The sequence below is a fragment of the Lissotriton helveticus genome, chromosome 6, assembly GCF_964261635.1.
Source record: "Lissotriton helveticus chromosome 6, aLisHel1.1, whole genome shotgun sequence".
In the NCBI taxonomy this organism is placed as follows: domain Eukaryota; kingdom Metazoa; phylum Chordata; class Amphibia; order Caudata; family Salamandridae; genus Lissotriton; species Lissotriton helveticus.
Genome location: NC_136067.1, coordinates 1,402,032,919 through 1,402,056,658, shown reverse-complemented (window position 1 = coordinate 1,402,056,658; position 23,740 = coordinate 1,402,032,919). Strand labels below are relative to the sequence as shown.

At 43.5% G+C, this 23,740-nt stretch overlaps 1 protein-coding gene across 1 annotated transcript in view; it reads left to right on the top strand.

Annotated features, from left to right (window-relative positions):
* The window catches only part of SLC35D3 (solute carrier family 35 member D3), a 337,573-nt gene extending 319,988 nt beyond the window's left edge, over positions 1-17,585 (top strand). Inside the window, exon 2 of the mRNA XM_078647013.1 lies at positions 15,980-17,585. Coding sequence (XP_078503139.1) covers positions 15,980-16,815 — 836 coding nt within the window. The 3' untranslated portion in view covers positions 16,816-17,585. The remainder of the gene's footprint in view (positions 1-15,979) is intronic.
* The last annotated feature ends 6,155 nt before the right edge of the window (positions 17,586-23,740 follow it).

The following is a 23,740-nucleotide window of genomic DNA, read 5'->3' as shown; positions in this document are numbered from 1 at the left end:
TTGGATCTATAGTGTCTGTAAAGGGTTTTTAGTAAGAGAAAAGAAGGGGCGCACTGCTAAAAGTGGACGCAAAAGTGTCTGGAAATCTTGATTAGAGATGTGGTGCAAAAAAGGGTGAGGCGAAGAGCCCTATAACCCCTCAATATCTGTGTCAGCCGAGGCCAGCACACCAGAGAATTACAACAAGATACCCTTGCACACAACAATTAAATATAACAAGTTGTGTCTGTGTAGACACTAATATACAATTTGAGCAAAAACAAAGCCTGTGAGTAAACAACATTTTTTTCATCAACTGGTCCTTGAGAAATAAAGTATTTTAATGTTCTTAAGAGCAATCCAGCCGACACGTGTTTCGTCGCATGTGGGATTGTCCTCCCGTAACTCCTCAGGGCTATGATGTAATGTGACGTCACTGGAGAAGTCGCTCCACCGGTGATAATACTGACCCGGCAGGGCCCAGGACTCAATTGCCAATGTAGAGGTGCTTTAATAAAAGGATCAGATCAATGGTTGAGTATAATATGTCCATAGGTCCTGAAAAAATCGTTTGCTGGGTTCAAGTAAACGATTGTGAGATAGAATTGGTTCTCCTTGTTAATTATTAAAATCTAAATGTCATACTCCGTTGGGAAAGGCTCCACGGAGATGATCAAAACGTCCGTGAGGGTGGCGTGTATGGGAGCGGATAACTCCTCGTACTGAAGGCGCCGTTTTACAGTCGAGATGTATTCGTTTCTCCGCTATGCGCGTTCTGTGTTCCGGGGAACACACTGGGTGATGGGTCCCGAGAAGTCTTTACATGTAGCCTCCGTTATCGTAGGGAACTGTAGATCGTCTAGAAAGACATCCATGTGGCGATCCACATGTGTTGGTGCCACATATAGGGTGCTAAGATAGGTGCAGAAAGCTTCATTGATCTCTATTTGTGAATGAACTAGACCCTTCAGTGGTGAGTGTATGCAGGTGATAGGTGTCCTTTCCGGGCTATCCCTCAGTAACCGAGCTAGCAGTGTACTTGATTTATCAGCGTCCATGTGTTTCAGGTGTGTATACGCCCGATAGTCTATAAGCCTGATGATTTCTAGAGTCTCCGCATGCTTAATTTGAGTCTCTTGCAGATCTGCTTGTTTGTCTACGTCAGTTACTGCAGCTGGTTCCAGCTCCGTCATTAAGGCCTCAGTATCCATGAGTCTCTGATGCGCTTCTTGCCTCGCCCCTACAGTGACACCAATGGCGGATCCCCGCTCCACCACTTTGAATGTATCCCACTCCACTAGGTTGGGGGAGGCCGTATTTCAATTGTCAGTGAAATAATTACTAATGGTGTCTGACAATGCGGTCCGAAAAGGGACATCTTCTAGGAGTTGGGGCCACAATTTCCAGGTCGGCATGGGAGTTGGGGCCCTGCTTCATATCAGCGTAAGTTCCAAAGGATTATGATCAGAGAAAGTTTTGGCTAAATATGTCGATTTGTGGACGTGTGTGGTTATTGTGTGTGAACAAAGGAACCTATCAAGCCTGGTATGGAGCTGATGAACTGGGGAGTAAAAGGAGTGTTCCCTATGTGTAGGATGTAACATGCGCCATGCGTCAATGAGCCTCCAACCCTGTATCTAAGCGTTCAGTAATGCAGTCTGTCTGTGTGTCCCGGCCCCATGCAATGGAGGGTGTGATGTGTCCAACACTATGTCAAGGCTCGCATTGCAGTCTCCACCAAGGATCCAGGGAATGGTATCCCAACCCATCAAGGTTCTGCCCATGTCCCAGAAAAATGTGTCCTGATCAAAATTTGGCGCATATATACTACCATGGACTATGGGTAGGCCGTCTAGGGTGTCCCTTACGAGTATATATCTCCCTTGCTCACCTGTACTCCGGTCCACTTCTACAAACAGGACTCCGTGGCGAATCCAAATGGTCGCCCCTCTAGCAAAGGCAGAATAATTAGTGGTGAATACACGGCTCCTCCATTTTTTTGGGAGTTTTCATTGCTTCCTCCTCCAGCAGGTGGGACTCTTGAAGGAAGAAAATCCGCGCCTTCCTCCGCAGGAGGTAGGCATGCACTCTGTGGCGCTTATGTACAGCCCGAGTCCCTGTACATTCCAGGTCAGTAGGTTGTAGGAACCTAAGGTGGCTTGAGTACAAGACATATATATGCTATGTGTACCATGCTCCGTGCAATGTGGAGCTTGTGACAAAAGGCAGACCAGGAATACCCCATCCTTTGTGAACTGAACATAAACGGCGCAGCTAAGAAACAATGCTGAGCCAAACTTAGAACTGAAATATACAAAGTCCATAGAACGGTACATGCGCTATGTGGGAGGCAAGCGCCGCCAACCATACTGTTGCTTGTATGGGTGTAGAGCTGCGGTGGCTTCACTGGGCCCTGGGGGGGTTTGTCTCGTAATATATTTAGCTGTGCACTGTCCCAAAACAGGAATTTCCGTATGTGGGACCAGGGTGGTTCCCAGAAATAACCTAGCCAGGAGTGTTCAACACTGTGTAAGATCTTGTTCGGGTCCTATGAATTACCATTACTGGCATTTTTACAGTAGAAGGAAAAACGTAGAATTTCGGATTACAGTGCATACATTATGAACACTTTGCGTGCACAATCAAAACATCTTAAGAAAAAAGGATACTGTTCAGCGTGATACATCATACCAGTGGTTCAAACAGTGCAAACCTATAGGAGCCTAATGTGCAGAGAATTAATCTTTATCCTTCAGTAGTCCAGCAGTCCATCCCCCGTTTGGGGCGTCGCCAAGGGAAAGAGTGTAATGCTGTGGTCAGAGTCCAATTGTACAGTACTGTCCTCTGAGTCGGTCGGGATCTTCGTGTTGTCCTCGCGGAAGGATCCCGCGACCGCCAGTGCTTCCGCCCTGTCTGCCATCTTCTGAGCTGGAGTCAGCCCATGTTGTTCAGAGTTCTTTGGGCCTCTACCACATCCTCGGGTTTGTTGTTGTTGTGACGGCGTGGGGCTATGCTTCACCGAGCCCAGCGTCCTCTCCTGGCTGTGTGCAATATACATCACTTCCAACCATTCTTCCACGTCATTGGGGCTGTCAAAGAAACAAGATTTCCTGTCATGTATTACTTTGAGTCTAGCCGGGAACAGTAGGGCATATTTAAGCTAAGCTGCCCGGAGCTTCTTATTCACGGAAGGAGGTTTGCTGGCGTTGTACTATGATAGTGTAGTCCGGGTACAGTGAGATTTGCTGATTTTCGAATTGAATGTCCGCTTTCTGCCTTCGCCTTTTGTAGCAGCACGTCTCTGTCGCTATAGTTCAGGACTTTTACTATCAGAGGCCGTGAGGGTGCGCCAACCCTCGGAGCGCCAGTTGGAATTCGGTGTGCCCACTCCACACAAAAATACGGGAACAGGCCCTCAGGGGCGACATGTTCCTGGAACCACGCTTCCATAAAGTCCGCAGGGTGATTACCTTCACTTCGTTCCGGAAGCCCAATGACTCAGACTTTTTTTCGTCGATTACGGCCATCCACATCCTCCACCCGGTCCTGGAGGCCATTAACCTGCAGCTGTAGTTGTTTAATTTGCGTAGCATGCTCTGTAAGTTGTGGGTCTATACTGCTCAATGCCTTCTCGTGGTCTCGCACCGTGTCAGCAAGTTTCCCATGGTCCGCCCTCGGAAGGGTAAGGCTGGTCTTGAGGGCCCCAATCTGCTGCTCCATTATTTTCTTAGAGTCTCGGAGTTCCTTCAGTATCAGATCCAGTTTTTCTGAGTGGGACTCAGCTGACTCAGTGGCGGAAGTGCGCGGTGAAGTGTCTCTAGTGTTAGTGTCAGGGGGTCCCCCACCCTGCCAAGCCAGTGTCTAGCATTTTGCCTTTTAATCTGCCCATTTCTCAAACTAGCTTATCGCAGCCACAGGCACGAGTGATATAGTCCCTGTCGGCGCAGACGTTGCCCACCTTTGAAAGACCTAGTTCGGGAGCCGCACTTCTCTGGGCCTCCTGCCGCCGCCGGCCACCTCAGCCAATCCACTGCTGGTTTTTTATGACACAGTTTCTATTGCCTCGCGAAGAGGCCAGTCGCAAAGTGGGCCGCCGCCCGCATTGCTATGCCCAGTGCCCCCGCAGCAGCCTTCAATCCAGAAAACTCCAGCCGTAACTCCGCCAGTAACAGTCCGGTCCGATAGGGGACGGGTGTGTGTTGCTCTGTACTCCCTAATTAGGGGGGGGGCACACCATCTAGCTGATCCGTGTTGCCTATAATTCGCCCGCACACCTCGCCTCCAGTCCAGGCGCTCCCCCGCCCTGACGCAGTCCGCTGCAACACAGGATCCAGCAGAGAGCCGTGGAAACAATAGAAAAATTAAAGTATGGGGGGTTGGGGAGGGGCCTCCTCTCCCGGCCTGACTTCCCCGTGGCTCACGCCTTGTGTTGGTGCATGTCTCCGCGGTCCCATCGGCTTCCCGTTGATCTGCTCCGGTAGCTGTCCAATCCCGGTCAGTCAGAAACAACCGCCGTCCCCGGCTCCAGTGCCAGGGCACAGGCAGCCGCAGGCGGCGAGGGCCTCAGCCTGCTCCTACGCTCCCACAGGACTCCGCAAATTAGGCCGCACACCTCGCGCTCACAGGCAAGCAATATTCTCTGTCCCCCTGTTCCCGGTTCTCCGGGATAAAGCTGAATTCGCCACAGGGACTGCAATAGACGAACATCAGGATTCTCCGGGCAGCAGTTACATGCCGTAGCACCGCGAAATCACAGGATAATCCTCCCAGGGTCCAGAGCCTCACCAGGTCACGTCCGCCATCTTGGGTGGATGGCCACGCGGTGCTAGGTAATAATGAATTACAGTTTGTCTGAGACCTACCCGTATTAGACTCTGTGTGTGAAATGACATGCCAAGGATTTAATCACACAAAACAAAGGGGAAAGAGTTATCACTCCTACACCTTGCCCCAAACCAAACATTCAAACACACAAAAGGGTGTAGGGGGCGAGGGAGATACACAGAAGATGATTGTGGCGTACACACTGTGTTAAAATTGCCGTCACCCACAAATTGTGGCATGCTTCATCATTCAGCTTGCCAACAACATCCCTGTGCAGACCAACGCCTTGTATGGAGTATTGGGGTGGGGAAGACAATACAAACAAATAATATCAGGGATAAAAATGTGCAGAAATCAGGTTTACAACTGGATCAGGAATTTCCTCTACGTATTTTATTCCTGGACTTCCTGGAAGGTTTAAAATATTTATAATATAGAATGGTGGTGTTGGTGCAGATTATTAGCCCTACACCCCTCCTAGCTGCATACTTGTCAACATGTTTCAGCCATTTGAAGTAGCCCAAAAGGGGTCACCCGGCTTTCTTTAGGACTGTAGATCCCATTTGTCCTCTGCTCTCCTGCCTTCCTTAGTTGGTAGATTGAGGTCTGACCCATTGCGGTCTGTGGACTTGTAATCACTCTGCAATATTTCCTACAATGAAACATAACACTAATAAACACAGCATACTCCACGTTTGAGAGGATAGACTCTCATTAGTATTACAAAGATAAACAAAGTTCACTACTTTAACATATCTAGAATGTGTCACAACCCCGCACTCACCACTTCTCATCATGCACCATGTTGTGTTGGTGGATTCAGTGTCATCCACTCTTATATAATTTAAGGTGACTAATCATATCTTCACCTTGAGCATGCTACTGTTCTGAATAGGCCCTCTTCACAACCAATATGGCAAAGATTCATCAGGAGCAGAACAGCAATAAAAGTGGATATACTCCAATACATTTCAGCTTGACTCTGACCAGCAGAATTTGTGAGGAAAAGATGTGTCCGTTGGGGGCGGGGGGGGGGGGGGCGGAAGCACAGAATGAGTGACAGAGATGACTTCCATCTTGGACAAGCTAGTGTTTTAGAAAGAAGTGTGACCTTATTAACATACATTAGAAAAACGCACTTCCACACTTCTATACATCATAGAGAATTTGTTTCAAAGGCAATCACATTAGATTAGTCTATAAATGGAAATCGTATATATAAATGCATACTTCACATTGTTAATGATGCACGAAAATACAAACCCACACAAATCTTTAACACTGTGTCCTAGATGGAGACAAATTCTATGCAGATCTGTTTTAATTCTCTCCTAAAATCCGGTCCAAATAAAAATACCAGTCTGCTCTGAACATAAACTCGGGTTACCCCAGATCTGATTCAAACTATTTGGGCTTCAATGGTAAGATGAGGCTTAAGCTTCCACCTCCTGTCCTACATAGGTCATACAGAGCTACACACTGAAACAAACAAAAATATGCAGTTGATAAAGTGCTTGAATTGAATTAATTGTATCCACTAAAATTGCTCATGATAGCATTGCATTCATCCTTGCTCTTACCAAAAGAGACAAACAGCTTGAAACTCAGAGTTGGTGCTTTCTTTGTGGGGACAGGCAAGTCCTAGCTATAAGTCAAAATTTAGAGAAGGGTCTTGTAACTTTCCTAGGGGTTATGTATTACATTGGCCTCTTACCTCTAACAAGTCCACCAGTTACAGAGCAGAGATGCCATATATGACCTCACTCCTCGCTGCTGCATTAATTACCCATGTCTCGATGTAACATGTAATGCACCTGCTCATCCTGTGGAGAACTGTGGCTCAATGGTTAGAGCGGCAGACCCTGATGCAGAGGTCTAGCCCGGGACCAGGGTTCAATTCCCCGCCTTGGCGGGTCTTGAGCTCAAAAATTCCACGGACCTGATAATTCTCCCCTCGGTGCCTATTCCAGTCATGGAGTCCCACTCTGCAACTCTGGGCAATAGCTTGCTTAATCTCCACAACGACCCCCACAACGCTAAGGATGCCTGGCCTCCACCTTGGGGATGCCCAGGAGTGGACACCTCACAGGGAAAGCCAGGATGGGTTCCACAGCGGTATTCGTACAAGCGCCTTGAGACCCTTGCGGGTGAGTAGTGCGCTATACAAGTATCAATTTACATTTACATCCTGCAGTCTGCTGCACTGTGGTGGATAGAAGTGAGAGGTGACAGGAGGAAGGAAGCCCTTGATTTTGTGTAGTAATGCAATCCATTCTGCAGTCATACCATATGAGATCAAACAAGACCATTAAATGGTTATGTTAATTAATGTTCATATTGACCCAATTGCAATGGTGATATAGACAACTGAATATTATCCTTTCCTGAAGATGTCCCTGTTAAATGAATTGGAAGTATAAAACTGTTAGCATTTATGATCTCACATATTCATATGTTTTCATTGTGATAATAGCTTTTGTGAAAGAGATGTTCCCCCATGGATTTTTAAAAAATTTTATAGCAACTACTGACCCTAACTTGTATGCATTTATATTGAAAACTAAGCATTTAGCATCTCTGTACTCAGCACTGTGCCACCTGAACACTGGCAATGCCACTACCAGCATGCAATAATCTGTGCATGGGTTTTGCTGGTCCTGTGGCTATGTAAGCATTTCATTTGGACACTAATAGACTGATCCTTATCATTTTAGGCCTCTGCAATAATGAATGTATGTATATCTTTATGCCAGAACATAAGGTTAATGGTATCTCACATGTTTTAGGCGTATTCTTATCCAGGGGCCAGTGAATGTCTCAGAGTAGAAATCAAAACTCAACCGAATCCCATCCTGGCCTTCACACCTGTGCTCATTCACACATGGATGGCAGAATCAGTAAGTCATCTTGAGATACAAAGATGCAGGTTAAGGGTGTCACAGGACTACCTGCTCCATTTACTCAGTAGTCCAGATTTTATTTGTGTCCAGTTCCCTGTTATTATCAGTTATTTAATCCAGCTCCATCAAAGGGAATAAAGTAGTCTGCTGCTACCCTCCATAAACTCAAGATAGTCTCATAGATGTCTTTGTTAGCCCAATGTTGTTGTCTACTCAAAAGCTTCCTGAAATGTACAGATGTACACCAAATTCCCCCTCCTACACTTAAGTCGCCCATATCTCCTTGAAATTGCAATGATTAATAACCTTGTAAAAGAAGTACCTCAAAATCTTTTTGTCGTCCTAGTCCTATTTTCCAGGTAAACAAGTATTGAAGGAGTCTGCGGCAAAGGTGGCCGGGACTCTCGACCTGACCTACCTCGGCCAGAAACCTTCGATCAGCTTTTCAGGATACTGTTTTTCCTTACCTGATGAGGGTACCTGATCCCGGCCTGCGGAGTGGAATTTTAAGGGCAAGAGCGGGATGTAATCCAATTCATTCATCCCGCTCTTGTGGGGCCTGGGTCCAGGATAATAACGTTTTTGTCTAATAATAGAGAGAGGGACCCCAACACCAAAGGGATAGGGTACCAAAACTGACTTTACGTCATAAAAATATTCCCTTTGGGCAGCTTAATTCAAAGACAGTAGTTTTAACTGACACATACACATAAATTAGACCACACACAAATCTATCTATTGAAGCAATGCATGTAAACAATAATAATAACCAATTACCTTGAGCTAGCACAGTTTATTCATTTACATAAAAACATATATAAAATACAATAAAATTAAAATTGGGAACACAGACAATATAATGTGGGAACAAATGATACACAAATATTCATCAATATTTCCTATTACTACAGAAAAGGGAAAGTACACAATAAAGGTTAACGTTCTGCAACAGTCAGAGTAGTCCTTGATTAATATATGGTGTACTTCTCCCTTGTTTCAATATGTGTCAGTTAAAACTACTCTCTTTGAATTAAGCTGCCCAAAGCGAATATTTTTATGACGTAAAGTTAATAACGTTTTTGTTCCTGCCCCCTGAATGTAAAATGCTCTTTGTTGCATATACTTATGGACTGTGCTTTTCACCTTTCAAGCAGCATTATGTTTTTAAGACCCTTGTTTTCTAAATACAGAATTGTACAAAGGATGAAGGCTGGAGAGATGCTGTTAGAAATGCGTAATTTAGATGTGGCAGTAGGATTTGCTTGTTTTCTACATTCTGTCAAACAGTTTTAATGGTGGATTACAGTAGAATGGGGGGGGGGTGATGGGTGGGCCTGACAGGTTTTATATTAATTTTACACTGTAACTGTTTCATGTTTTTTTTTTAAATATTGTATGAACAATTGTTCAAATAAACTTGTCTACCGACCTAAACATCTTGTTGGAATGGCAACAGTGATTTAACACCAAATATACGTGAGATGATGATTATAATAGACATAATTAACCAAAATATGGCTATAACTCAACACAACGAGGGGCACATTAGGATGGCGGGCGGGGGTCCCATTGGGGGTATTAGGATGTGCCCGCCACAGTGGCGGGCTCATCCTATATGTTTTACATTGTGGCGGGCGGTGCTCTCTGCACCGCCCGCCACAATGCAAAACAGAAGTTGACGCATTTACATATGCAAAGCGGCAGGCACCGAGCGGTGCCTGCCTCTTTGCATATGTAAATGTGGGGGGTACCATAGGTACCCCCCATGTGCCCCCCGACAGTGCCGGCAACCTGGGGGCCCTGCAGGTGGCCCCCGCAGCAATCTCCGCCTGCCTTTCCGTGGCGGCATTGCCGCCGCGGAAAGGCCCCTACATTTTGCCATTGTAATATGGCTGGCGGTGTCCATTGGACACCGCAACCATATTAATCTATTACCGCCGCGGTCGCAAGGCGACCGCGGCGGTAAAGTGGCGGACGGTCTTTCCGTCCGCCGCTGTCCCCTCCGTCATCCTAATCTGGCGGAGGGGAAAACAAGAGTGGTTGTCGGGCGGATTGCCTCCGCCAGGGTGGCGGTGGCCACCGCAACCCTGGCGGAGGCAATCCGCCCGACATCCTAATGACCCCCTAAGAGTGAGGAAGGTATTTGCGGGAAAATGTAAGCTGTGCCTATGTAAATACAGCGACATCACTAATCAGTATATTAAACAGTCCAATCTACTCTTCGTTGTCAAAACTGCAGGCTGGTGGAAAGATGTTGCATGTAAAAAAACACAAATCTAAGGGGTTTGATGTCCTACATGGTGATGAGGAATGGCACAGGAGTTACAAGGTAGCATTTGCCACAGCAGCAAGGTGCTGCCCCAACATTCCATGTAGTCCTTTGCCCCTTCCCTCTATCTTGCATAAACTTCTCAGGGCAGTAGGACAAGGAATAGTCCCATCAAGTTTCCAAAACATATTTCCAGGGACTGAACAAAAGGTTTTATATGAGAATCGCCCCACGCACCAGTCTTCATACACTGTTGTGTTGAAGAGGCACCCACTGTAGGCCTATGTTTTGCACACGACTTTCTGCTAGTGATGCTATGGGTAATCTGTCTATGAGGCAAGCTTCAATTTCCACTGACCTTGTTGTACTTGTTTTGTGTGTGACGGAAGCCCACACTGTTGCTGCCTCTGTTGTACTTGCTCTTTGCTTAAAGAAAAGCTTGCAATGCTTCTGCCTGTGTTACACCTGTTCTTTGTGTGTTAAGCAAGCTTAGACTGCTCCTCACAGTACTTTGGCTGTTCACTTAGTGGAGAAAATATTTCACTGCTACTGCTTTGGGTTCTCCTTACACTGGTGGAAACACTTCACATTGAATGTTTGGAGGGGGAAGAAGGGACATACATCACTAATTATCATGTTTGTTTTGCTGTCCTGGAGCTTAGGACTAGACAAATACCGCTTAACTATTTTTCTAGGTCTTTCACAATGGGAAACTCATTGATACAAGTAGACTTCCTATCAGTTCCCTTTAGTGAAATGCCCACTTATGGGTGTTTTGATTGCATGCCTCCCTACACCACCAGTGCCAGATAGCCCCAGGGGTGACAATGCTGCGCTATACAATTACTATATGAGTGATTGATTCCTCTGAGTACCTATTTTTCCCATCTCTGCTACAGACTGATTTAGCTACCTACTGTTTCCAATAATTAAAATATACTTATAGGGGGCTTTGGGTCAGCTCTTTGTTCCTCATTGGATAGCTTTGTTGTCTGTTTCCTTAGTCACCTCTTGATTTGTTGGCTTTCCTCCCGATTCTTGTGTTTATCTCACCCAGAGGCCCTTTGGTCTCAGAGCGTTATGAATGATTGAGTTGTATCCCTCTGCTGCATGCTTGAGGGGGAAAACATTTTTAGGTCGAGGTTGGGCAGTGCAGCCGCTGCTCTGCGAGGCATGCTGTATTCATGTATAGAATTTGACTTGTGTAATTGGCCTGTAAACTGTGGCTTTACATTGATCAATAGGCTTAGTAGTCCCTCCTCAGTACCGCCTTGCCTCATTTTGTAACCTCCCATGAGGACACCCCCTGTTTCATGTGTTGTTACTCTGTAGTCTTTAATTACAGCTTCCAATTACTATTTTTTCAGATAGCTTTGTCCTGCCTGCTGTTCCATACATAAATAAAAGGCTTTGTCATTTACAATGCCAATAGCTCAAACTTTCGTAAATGCGAGACCTATTGCATTTCAAATGCTCATTCCATTTTGTAAGCATTTTTAACAATGGCTCGTCAGCAGCCAAGTTATGTTAGTCGGCTAGTATTTTTTTTGTTCCACTTTTGTTATCGTAATACTTGTAATATAAAAAAAGTTGACTGAAACATGACTGTCCCCATGTCAAAACAGTACATTAAAAATGGCAAAGGTTATGACTCATGCACAAAAATCTATCACAACACTGAAGTGCCATGTATCCTTTGTGATGACAGAAAGCCATTTTGGAATGATTTCCTTTAATAGGGAATCAATTCCAAGATTGACAGCTATGCGCATGCATGCATTTCCATACTGGTGTTATCAAGCACTGGCATTAGCCAATAGCTCAGCCATTTAAATTTGAGACCTACTGGCTTCGCCAATACCTGTTTTCCGGACTACACTTTCCTCAGGAATTTCAGTTCCTTTGGTGAAAAGTGCATGGACAGGGTAAATGGGGGCTGCCTGAGACCCAGAATTGAAACTGCGATTTGCTTCAGGTTCCTCCCTATAGGCCGCGGCCTGGCTTTTTTCTATTTGCTCACTAATATGGCACCTCATACCCTGTCTCTTTCACTGTTTTTTAAAGTGTTTTTTAAATTTAGTTGTTCTTTATTTTTTGGGGGTTGTCTCCTGTACATCAGACAGAATTCCTTCCTCATGTTTATAAGCTCATGAGGTGCGAAAATAAACATAAGTAGTATAGTAAGGTGCTAGCCTTTTTAGACCGAATAACTGTTGTGCTGGTAGTACTTAGCATTCCCATTTAAATAATGTCATTTGGGGGCTTGGTTGCCCAACGTAAGGGGTGATCAGCATAAAAACTTTGAAGACCACTGATCTAGTGGTGTGCACATGAACCACAGTGCTTTGCTGCTTTATCCATCTTCAACTTCATAGCTTTAGATCCAACCACTGACATGACTATGAAGCATTCAAACTCTGTGGCTTTGCGCAATGTGCCTGTTTGTGTTTGTTCACATAGCAGCGTTTGACGTACTTAAGAACTTATGTAGAGTAATAGTATTTTCTTTCCAAATAGGAGGCTAGGATTCTTCTCCTATCCCAGTTCCCCAAGTTTATCACATTGGGACTTAGTGGGGATGAGCAAACTTATTTCCTGTTCCTTGCCTGCACGCTATCTTAGTACTTTCTCTGAAGTGTCACCATTGTTTGCGATTAGCAGCTTCATCATAATGAGAATTTTCCAACATCTAGAATTACGTGTATTGTAATAAAACATCAATTAGATAAACTCATGTAAAGTTGTTTAGGTTTAATAAATGTGTCATCTAATAACTGTAAATATATTCAAAATGTTCATTTACAAAGCCATCACAACCTGCATCCCCACTTATGTTGCAGACAAGCTCACCATCTTAGGTAGTTCTCATCACACCCGCAGTGAAGAGCAAAAAATTAAAAACAAGGAACAGGTATTTCATCAATGCACACAGGATCTGTGTATCAATCAGGACTGCCACAGCGCTTTTCTAATTTAGGAAAGAGTTGAAGACTCACCTTTTTAAAGAAAACTAGATCACCAAGCATTCCCATCCCACAACTCAGCGTTCTGTTCTCTTACTCAATGACTTCAAGCTTGCCTTTGATCATGTGCAGCGCTCCGCTACCTTTTGGCTAGGTTCGCTCTGTAGAAATAACTTGTACATTCATACGTGATGTGGGACAGTAGATGAGACTATACTTTGGCCCTTCAACGTGAGCAGTCTAAGCATTAGTGAATAGGTATTTACATCAGGCTAGGTGGGAATAACTGAAAACAAGGCTGGGAAATGTTGTGTTATTTTGTTAGTATGATGGGCTATGTATGTTTAGGCTTAATCCATCATTGTGGTTGGTGGTTCCACATGTAGTCACCCCAGGGGGCTGTTTCTTTAAACCTGTGGCGTGATATTGTCTCTTTTAAATTGAGCAAAGTGCTGTCATATTTTGTTTAAACTGCATAATTTATTTTGATTTTTTTAGTGGAAGTAGGATCTGTGTAGAGGGACATTTGTTCATTCAGTTATCCATTGCCAAAAAGGAGAAACGTATGGTTGCCCTGGCGATAATTGTACAATATTATCAGGATGGAACTGCTTCTTTGTATGTCTGATTTATACAATCCCACAAAAAAAATTAAAATAATTTCAAAATGTTCAGTGCACCCAATGCAGAAAAAGATAAGTAACAACAAAACGCAGTTAAGTAGTCAACAAATAATCATTCATTAGCATTTCATGTAAATTACACAAATGTAGGATGACAGGACACTCTTCAAGCACATAACATCACTTCTTGCAGAAAAGTGGTTCCCCAAATTTTGCTTTACAAAAAAGTAAAGGGGCCTTCATTAAGCTTGCAAATAATGCCACCTCAAGCTTAGGGCTGGCCCGAAAAATACAGTCATTATTCATTTTTTTTAAATAAACTTTTTAAATTTGCCTTAGCTATCACAACCAAAATACGGAACACAGGGGCATTTTTACAAACCCCTACCACCATCCACGTCATTTTTTAAGACGTTGTGGTGGCGATACTGACTTTGCCTAATTTACAAGGCAGCAATAAGCCACTTAAGGTGGCTTAATGCTGCGTTGTAAATAAGGCACCTTTTCAGGATATATTAAGGGTTCGATTCCGATGTCGCTCGGAAATTCTCCGACGCGGATTCAGGTTTGCCGAATCCGGTCTGGAACCCCTGTTGCCGACCGAATCATACACACTTCCCAACAACCGATTACAATGCCTGGAAACCGTTAGGGCTGTCTGAATTGGTTCCAAAAGGCATTCGGACAGGTCGTATCTTTTGGAGCCAAATTGTACATCTCTATGGACTCGGTTTCCAAGCGAGCGAGTACGATGACCGATTCGGACAGCCGTTTCGATTTGGTTTCTCCGTAACAAATAGGATGCCAGAATTTGTATTTGGGGGCCCATAGCAGGCCTCCTTCACCCAGAGCCTTCAAATCAGGACTGTAGAAGTACCCAAGGGATCCCCTTTCCAACCATGAACAGTGTGGCAGACACCATGGAATGCCTGCCACATGGTACAAGGTTTTCCCCAGCCACCCCTTTCCTGAAAGGGAGCCTGTGTTCTCGCACTTGGAACACAGGCTCACATTGAAGTCAATAGGAGTCTGGCTGAATCATATTCGGAAGCATCCGGATTCATCCAAATTCCTCGTCGGACTCCCCCGATCCGAGTCGTCCGGAAAGCATTCCGAAACCGATTCGGTAGGAATGCTTTCCGAACAACATCGGAATCGACCCCTTAGCATGAAAGGGGAGGTCAATGGGTGTTGCTGTGGGCGTTCCACCGCAACACCCATTGATTCTGATGCTGCCCCATATTTACAATGGTGGCGTAAATATGGAGCAGTGCCCAAATTAAGTCCAGGAAAAACCTGGTCTTACCCTGGCAAAACACTGAGAAATGTTTAATTTCTCCTAATTTTTGCTGTTTACATGTGTACTGCATTGTGCAGCACACATGGAAACAGTAAATTTAAACCCAATACCTGAGATTCCCCGCCCCTTTATCTCACCCTTGCATGCTCCTACTTTCTCTCTGTGTGACAGGTTTTAATTCTTTCGCTTCCTTTGTCTTTCAACTTGTGTCTGCTTTTCCCTCTCTTGCTCTCATAGAGTAGAAATGAGAGCCGATGGCCCCCGACTGCCAACCACAAGCTCAAATTAAGCACTGCAAAAAGTACAGTTGATAACAGGGGGAAATTACAGTCTTTAAAAAAAAACACGAGTCACACTGTAGTGCATCTTGAAATGTGTGAATAGTGCAAGTTTCCATTCGTACTAGTACTGAGTTTTCTGAATAAAGGAAAACCGCAACTGAGAAGAATACTGGTTCTCCAATTGCAGATAGTTACAAGGCTCCATTGGTTTATAATTCTCCTTTGGAAAACATCTTTTTTCATTTTGATATCTAGTCCATGACATGTATTCCATGATACCCGTGACTGGGAAATCATAACCATTAAAATATAGGTGTTCAGCAGTCCCTTTACAAAGAGATCACAATCAATAATGCAACCACAGGTGATGTTGGGCCCAATTATTTTAGACGGGTTGGGGACCTGTACACTTGGTTAGGAGTGATGGTTAAATCAAAATGCTGCAAGGGAAATAAAATATACTCCTTAGACCATTCATGCAATCTCTCTATCCACTCTTTAAATGAACAAATTGTCTCTTTTCAGAGAATGTATATGGAGCAGCGCAGGAGAGGTTTACAGCACCAGGGACTTTTGACTACATGCATAGAAAAACATATAGTGTACTAATATATAAGCTAGAAAGCGTAATGAGTAACTGGAAGTATACAACTATGAACACAAAATGTGAAAAGAACACGCAAAAACAATCTACAGTAAAAACAAATGCCATCTCAACTTTGAAATGTAAAGACCCATGGAATCTCTATTTTTATTGGAGTTATATTTAAGCGTGGCATAGTATGCATTGCAGTTCATTGTGCTTGTAATAAAACTCTTCCTCTCTCTCTTTCTTCGTAGGCGCTGGTGACCTGACAGGAGAGCCTGTGGGATATGTCACAGGGGTACTAGCCGTGCTGGTCCATGCTGCTTACTTGGTTCTCATTCAGAAGACCAGCACTGACAGCGACTATGGGCCACTCACAGCCCAGTACGCCATTGCAGTCACAGCCACCCCTATTCTGATCATCTGCTCGTTTGCCAGCATGGATTCTATCAATGCCTGGTCTTTTCCAGGATGGAAGGATCCAGGAATGATCTGTACTTTCATAGCTTGCATCGTGATAGGCTGTGCTATGAACTTCACAACTTTACACTGCACCTATATCAACTCAGCCGTGACCACCAGCTTTGTTGGGGTGGTGAAAAGCATTGCTACCATTACGGTTGGCATGTTGGCCTTTAATGATGTGGAGCCAACCTCACTTTTCATAGCTGGAGTAGTAGTCAATACGATTGGCTCTGTAATCTACTGCGTAGCAAAGTACATTGATACCAGAAGGCAAATCAACTATGAAGATCTAGAAAAAGAGGCCAAACGGGAAGAAGAAGCAGAACAGGGCAGAGGCCCACAGCCACTATTTGCCTTGGAGGAAGTGCCCAAGGAGAAACCAGAAGACGGTGCATCAGAATGGGCGATGACGGCAGATGGAAATGCTCAGGTGGAAAGAATGGAGCAAACGAACAGCATATCAAGTGTGGCTCCTCCCACCAGTGGCCCAGTGGAGTCCACCACTGATGGACCCAACAAGAGCTCTTTTAGGGATGCGTACCTGGGAGTATGGCGCTCAGTTAGAGGAATGAAGTTCATGAAGAAAGAGTGTTTGATAGAAAATGAGGAACTGCCAAGTCCTTGAAAGAGAGTGCCTATCATCTCTCCACAAAGACATTTGGATGAACCTGGTTGGAAGAGAATATGATTGATTAGGGGTCAAAGAACGATTGCACGCCTTTAATTTATATGTGTACAGAGGGAAACAATGCCTACCCAGTCCATTAAATTATAGTCCTTTCTCCTTCAGCATTGAAATGGCGAGACAGAGGCTGACCAGACAGATTCCCTTTTACAAGCTTTGTAAAATTGATAGGTAGGCCAAATGTATGAAGAATTTATCTGTATGCAAAAATATATTTTTCTTAAGGTAGGGAACAACAACTTAAAGATGTATTATTATTTGAAACAGAACTGGGGATTACATGAGTTCAGTCAAGTTGTGATGTGTTTGCTCATGTCCAACCCCTTTACTGTGTGAAATAGAAGTAAAGAGAAACATATTTAACTGTTATTGAATTTCATTTCTGATTTATTTATTCCACAGGGTATTAGAAAATATCCACAGGCAGACTTAAAGAACTTTTTCCTGGCACAAAACGGACTTACATCATTAAAAAGTCTTCGGATATTCATGCATACAATTTGCATGATAAACAAAATATAGTAAATGTACATCTTACCCTCATCGGAGTGTTCTGCTGTTATGATCACCCTCTTCTAGGAATGTTCTAATGCTGGGACTCCCCTCTGTTATGGGTCCCACCCGGTAGAATTCCCTAGCTCTCAGAGGCACGAGCATTAAGCTTGGCTCATACAAAGAAAAAGAAAACGGACAAGTATCTTCCACCTCCACTTAGTTAGTTTAGAGATCATAAGTATTATTAGATAGAATAGAATATATACTCAAAACATTGTTCATCACATATCCCCGCTCAGTTAGAAGCTGATATTGGCTTGCAGCAATTTGTTATTATGTTATTATGTTGGCTTGTTGTCTTGCTGTTCCTGATGTCCCGATGGGCAGCACTGCCAGGCCCCCAAGCCAGTGGCGTAGCAAGGGGAGGTGGACCACACCCACCCCCGCTCTTACCGTCGGCCATGCGGGGTGGGTGGCCGTCGCGGGACTCAGCAGCAATCCCCAAGTCTTACACGAGGCCGCAGGTACCGCCTCGGGAGGCACAATATCTAGCTAGCCACTCCCCCAGCATCTGCATTCCCCGTAATCACCCTTTAAATAGAGAAGGGCTTATATGTCCTCTTTTCCAAAGCATATCTATGAAGCTGGTGCATCACTCGGACCCCGTATGAGCACAGCAGCACCACCGAACTGAGAGCAAGGCTAGCATTCGTAAGCATTAGAACCAGTGCTTTAATTGGGCCAGTACTGTCCGGTACCGAGTACCGGTACTTTTTTATTTCGAGAGGAAGAGTACCTGCATTTCTCAAAAGTGACATTACACTTTGAATCTGAGAGTACCAGCACTTCTCAGAAACAGGCAGGCACTGATTAGGACATGTTCCATTCAGAGCCACATTTGAATGGAAACTTGATCTTTAGCAAGCTAATTTTTTCAGGAAGGTTATACCTCTTTGCTGCTGTTAATGACATGCAATGACATTAGAATATTCCCCTCCCAACTAAGAAGTGCAGGGGCAGGAGGCCGGTGGCAATTTTCACACACAAGCACTTTGCATAAGAAAAACTAAAACTCATAAACACAGCCATTGAAGGGCCTTATTCTTGGGCCTAAAACACACGTATGTTGAGTGAATACGCTTAAACTCACAAATACAGACCTTGGTAAAGAATGTCAAAGCTTGGGACATATAGGGACATCATCAAAACACAAGTAGAAACTTGCTGGTCTTCTCACCGCATGGGCAAATGACCCACACACAAATTCTAAATGGGTGTGAAAAAAATTAACAAACTCACATGGACGTCAGAGGAGTGGCCAGGGACGTGCAATGCTCATTTGGTTGGCACTCACAAAGAAGGAACCTATGTGGCATTAACAAAGATTTGAATGTACTTATAACACTTATCCTAACACCCAACTAATTTGTTGTCATTCTAGAAGAAAGTTTAGTTAAGTTCACCAATCAATCAAGCTGGTATCAAGGGGGTGCATGTAGGAAAGGTTGGCAGTGGCATGAAAGGAAGTTATTAATGGAGTAGAAAGTAAACACATGAAGATTTTATGATTTTCCCATGTGATATAAATGTGTAAAATGGGTATATGTTCAGTTTGTACATGCATGCTACACATATACACACGTAACTGATGTAAGCATATTTTACTCCTGAATCGCAGGGTAATATGTGAAAATTGGTAAAAAAAATGCATTCGATACTCACAGGCCTAACACTTTTAACACGTTGTGCGACTGAGGGGTCTTTAGGGGATACATCACATGCTATTACAATGCAAGTCTTTATAACGACTTGCTGTAGGGGGCAGAAGTTGTTGGATTAAACATCCAACACTTTCCCTACTGTTGCACAGACTGGAGTTGGAATAGTAAATTATACTATTCCAACATCCAGGGCCCCCTACAGCAAGTCGTTGTAACGACTTCCATTGTAATAGTATGCGATAATCAAACACGATTGTTGTAACAACTGCGTTGTAATGGTATGCGATGTATCGCATGCGTTGTAACATTGCATATTCGGTCGTAACTCCTTTGTGGATCAGCCTCTCACATTTGTCTCTTTAGACCACATTATACCCTGCCATTTTAAAAAAGACCTTATTTATCGTTCACACTTAAGCTCAGATTGTCTGCAAATTGACAATTTCTGAGACTAACATATCAGGCTGTTAACATATTCTTTGCTATCTGTGATTAAAGGTGTGCCTTAGCAAATCATTTCAGGGAAACATCTGGTTTGAATTTGAAAGGGGTGGTGACCAAAAATCTGCCAAAAAGGATTGACTTTCTCTCCACACCTACAGCGGTATAGTCACCCTGTTTAGAGTTCATTCGATGAGGTGGGCATCCTTCTGGCAGAGATTCCTTCTTCTCTGCCATCTTGTTCCATTATGGTTCCGAGGCAGCACAGCCATAAAAGATGGCAGACAGCCGCCCAGTGTTATAAAAGGGGGGGGGGTAATTTGAGTTAACGCAGTAACCCTTCAGTAAGGGCTGCAAGCATAGAATGCTGAAACAGCTGGTCTTGATGCATACTACAGTGTGTATGTATCTACTCAGAGGTATAGCAAGAGAGACCGAATTTCAACAGAAGAGTAATCAGGCTTCTAACGAGAAGAATTGTTGAAATGTGTTCTTTAAACTCTTTGTGAAGTTTGTGTTTACAAATATGATTTGTATACAGAGAACACTTGACTTTCCTTGTTTTCTTTAAGTTATATTTTACAAATGACTTGTAAAGTGGCAAGTGTACAGCACATATGCACTCCAACTGCTCTGGAAGCTGCAAGCATTTATTGAGACTGTCTGTGATAAAACTTGTTTTCCATTCTTGGATTTTGAAAGTGTATCATGATTTGTAGATGAAATTAAACTCATCTGAAAAGCGTAGGCTTTACATTGTTTACATTGCAACACATTTAACACAAATCTCCTTCTAAACGCCATATTTATTTCCAATTGCCCCACGTGTTTTTACTGTATCGCACTGGAACACACGCGGATGTTGGGATCAACTAAAAAGCAAAGACAGACTACACGGAGTTGGTGATAATTTCATATTGTTGGGCAGCCCTGATATGTTACATCATGCCTAAAGGCTTGTCAGAAAAAATGACAGACCAAAACGTCAAGTATAGGTGTATCACATTTAGATGGCTACTTTCTTTCAAAATGCCAGTCACACTTACAGCCTCCTAGAAAGGTTTCACAAGAATCGACTGAGTGATGAACATGACGTCTGGGGGCAATATTTCACAAAGAGCCCTAGATGCCCAATAGCTACTTGCACTTTGGTATTACGGAAGGGGCACCAACGCAATATGGACTGCGTCTGCACATAGGTGGGATCCCATGTCATTCACTGATTTGTATATGAGGCAGGCATCCCCACACATATGATGTCACACCTTTCTCCTTGTGGCTTATTACAGATACAGATGGAAGGTCAAACAAGCTTTTCTAATGCACCTTCCGTGCCATATTTGCGGTCCACTTATTCAGTGTGCCGCAGAGAATGACACTTGGAGGGATGGTGCAGGAATCTTAGACAGCCCCCACAGGTGGGAGCAATCTCACATAGCATCCTCCTCCTGCAAGTTGATCCCAACCTCTCCTGAAAGTTAAGCTTGATCAGCTGTTTGTGAAATGGAGCCGTTATTTCAAAGCATAACACTATGTTTTACTACTGTGCTCTCCTCCTCTGCAGCTATGAAGTCAGAGTTTACATTTGCGCTTGGGAAAGCGCGTTTTCTTTCACGATCTTTGCCTGAGGTTGCACTATGGTGCAGACACAGGCTGTGTGACCAATCAGTAATAAGGCTCCAGATGTATGAAATCCTGTGTTGGTGATTTCCTAATAGCGAATTTTAGCGATTCGTTATTAGGAAATCACAAACTGTGATGTACAACAGTGTGCTTGACACTAATAGCGATTCGCAGTGAGTTGTAAATGGGCCTGTCTGATGGGGTCTGCAGACCACCATGTCTGTAATTGCTTTTTAAATAAAGCAGTAACTTTTTTTGTAACGCAGACTGTTTTTAAAAAAAAATATTGGCGCCCACGTTCACAATGGGGAAGTGGTCCCGAGCAAATGGATTACCACAAACTTGAAGTTGGTGGTAACTGCAAATGTTTTGGGACCACATTCCCGCCGCAAAACATTTATACAAACCATTCCTATTTGGTATTAGGGCGCGCGTCCTTAACATGCCCCTTCCTAACACCTAATCGCAAATGCAACATGCATATTTGTAAATGTTGCTGAGTTACATTTTGCCTTTTGTACATGGCATAATGCTTTTTACCAGTCGCAAACGGCCCGATTGGCCATTTGCAACTGGTAAAATGCTTCGTACATCTGGCCGCAGATGTTTCCATATCAACTGGACACCAGTTTTCCATTGTTAGCCTTTTCTTAAACAAGCCACTGCTATCAGATGTCTTAATCCTATTGGATCAATTGAAGCAAACCACAACCATGGACATTGATTCACCAAACCGCAAGGGATAGTATAAGTGATTTTACACATAGTTTGACCCCCCTGTCCTCCCATGGATATCACAAGGTTGACCTTTTGCCCCAGTCATTGCCTCGCCACAGTGTCCTTTTTGCTGTTCAAGTTCTAAGAAGAGGTAGAAGTGGAAAATTAGGAAGTAACCAGCTTTTTAAGTGACTAGGCTAGTAAAAGGGTTAGTAAACAGGTTTATTTGAACCCCGTTTAATTTCTGTTCCTGCTGTTGCTTTTGAGGCCCCTGAAACTTGGGCTAGCAAGGGTAGTGCAATAGAGGATAACAGGACAAGCAAGGGGCAGCAGTTTTTAGCACTGGCCAAGCTTATTTGACCTCTATTACCAAGAGTGCAGCTCACAGAACACACTGATTTGTTAAATGAAGATCCAGGACAGGAAAACCAGTGTCCCAGTGAGATGAAGTAATCTGGTAACCACAGTATGAGTTCATTATACTTAGGGGTACAAGCCAATCTGGCTCTGGACTAGTGGGTAAAGACTTTCTTTTCTAATACGCACTCACACTGTGTTTCTTCTACAGAACTCCACAAGATCAATATACCTTTCTTTCATTGGAAGGCCCTGTTAAGGTATATAAATCCACACCCACCACTCTTATTTTGCCCCTTTTACTGTGAACAAGTGGAGATTCTCTTGACTGGTCAATTCAAGCAATAGTGAGTTTCTACATTCCTACTGCTTGAAATTATTGAAAGGGTGTGAGTGTATATTTGTATGTTCTTGTTTTGTTGGGGAGGGGTTGCAAAGGCCCAGTGTAATATAGTTGGACAGAGCTATACATCTTTTGCCCAAAACATATTGCATCTCAATAAATACTTGACAGGGAACACAAACTATGTGCCAAAATGAAAAGGGTGATGAATTACACTATTTATCTAAACATGTGGACGGGACTGCTCATTTTACAGTTCCTTTAGTGTTTACTGCAAAAGAGCTGCTGATATTATTTTGTACATTTGCACACCTCTGTCTTAAAATTCTACAATAAACATGTGGATGCCATAAGTGTTCAAACGTGTCTTTCATTAAAACTTTGATAATGCAACAAAGAAAAATATTTATTGTGACCAATTTTCTGCAAAAGAAACTGTGAAAATATTTTTAAGTGCATACAAATGGGATGTAAAGCGAAATAATGTATAAATAAACAGAATGCACTTCTCTACACAAGTTTGCCTTTGTTTTTCTTTATTGGTTCTGAAAATCTTGTGCTTGGTCATTTTATAAAACAAAATATAAACTGTATGTAAATAACATTTTAAAAAATAAGCTTTTGAGGGGTACCTCATTTGAACGTTGCCTTTTGGACTTGACTATATTTTGGTTTTAGTTATCTGCTGTCAGAAAATACACTGGAGAAATATTAATACACAATGTGCTAACATGACATCAAGCTAAGTTCTTTTAATTGTCTTTCTCCCGAAGCTGCATAGTGAACCTATTGAGCTCCACAGTCACTATACCAACACAACACAAACTAACATAGGCATACTAGATAATTACATGAACATCATTGCATCGAAGGACGCAATGTGTAAATATGAGAAGGTTAGAAATATTCGACCGCAACATAAAAAAAAAAAATGACAAGAAAAATGCCATTTGTTGGCTGGAAAAAACTCTGCCTGGGACCACAGAGAAAGGTCATTCCAGACCTTAGGCCAAGAGGAAAATCTCTTTGAACTTTAGTCCACCACGAAAACCAAACTCTCATTCGACCTTCGACTACCAGAACAAACTCTGCAGACTCTCTGCCAGTAGGGCAACTCTTTATTGGTCTTGGCTAATGGAACCCTCCGCTACACCTTAGGTCAGTAGCA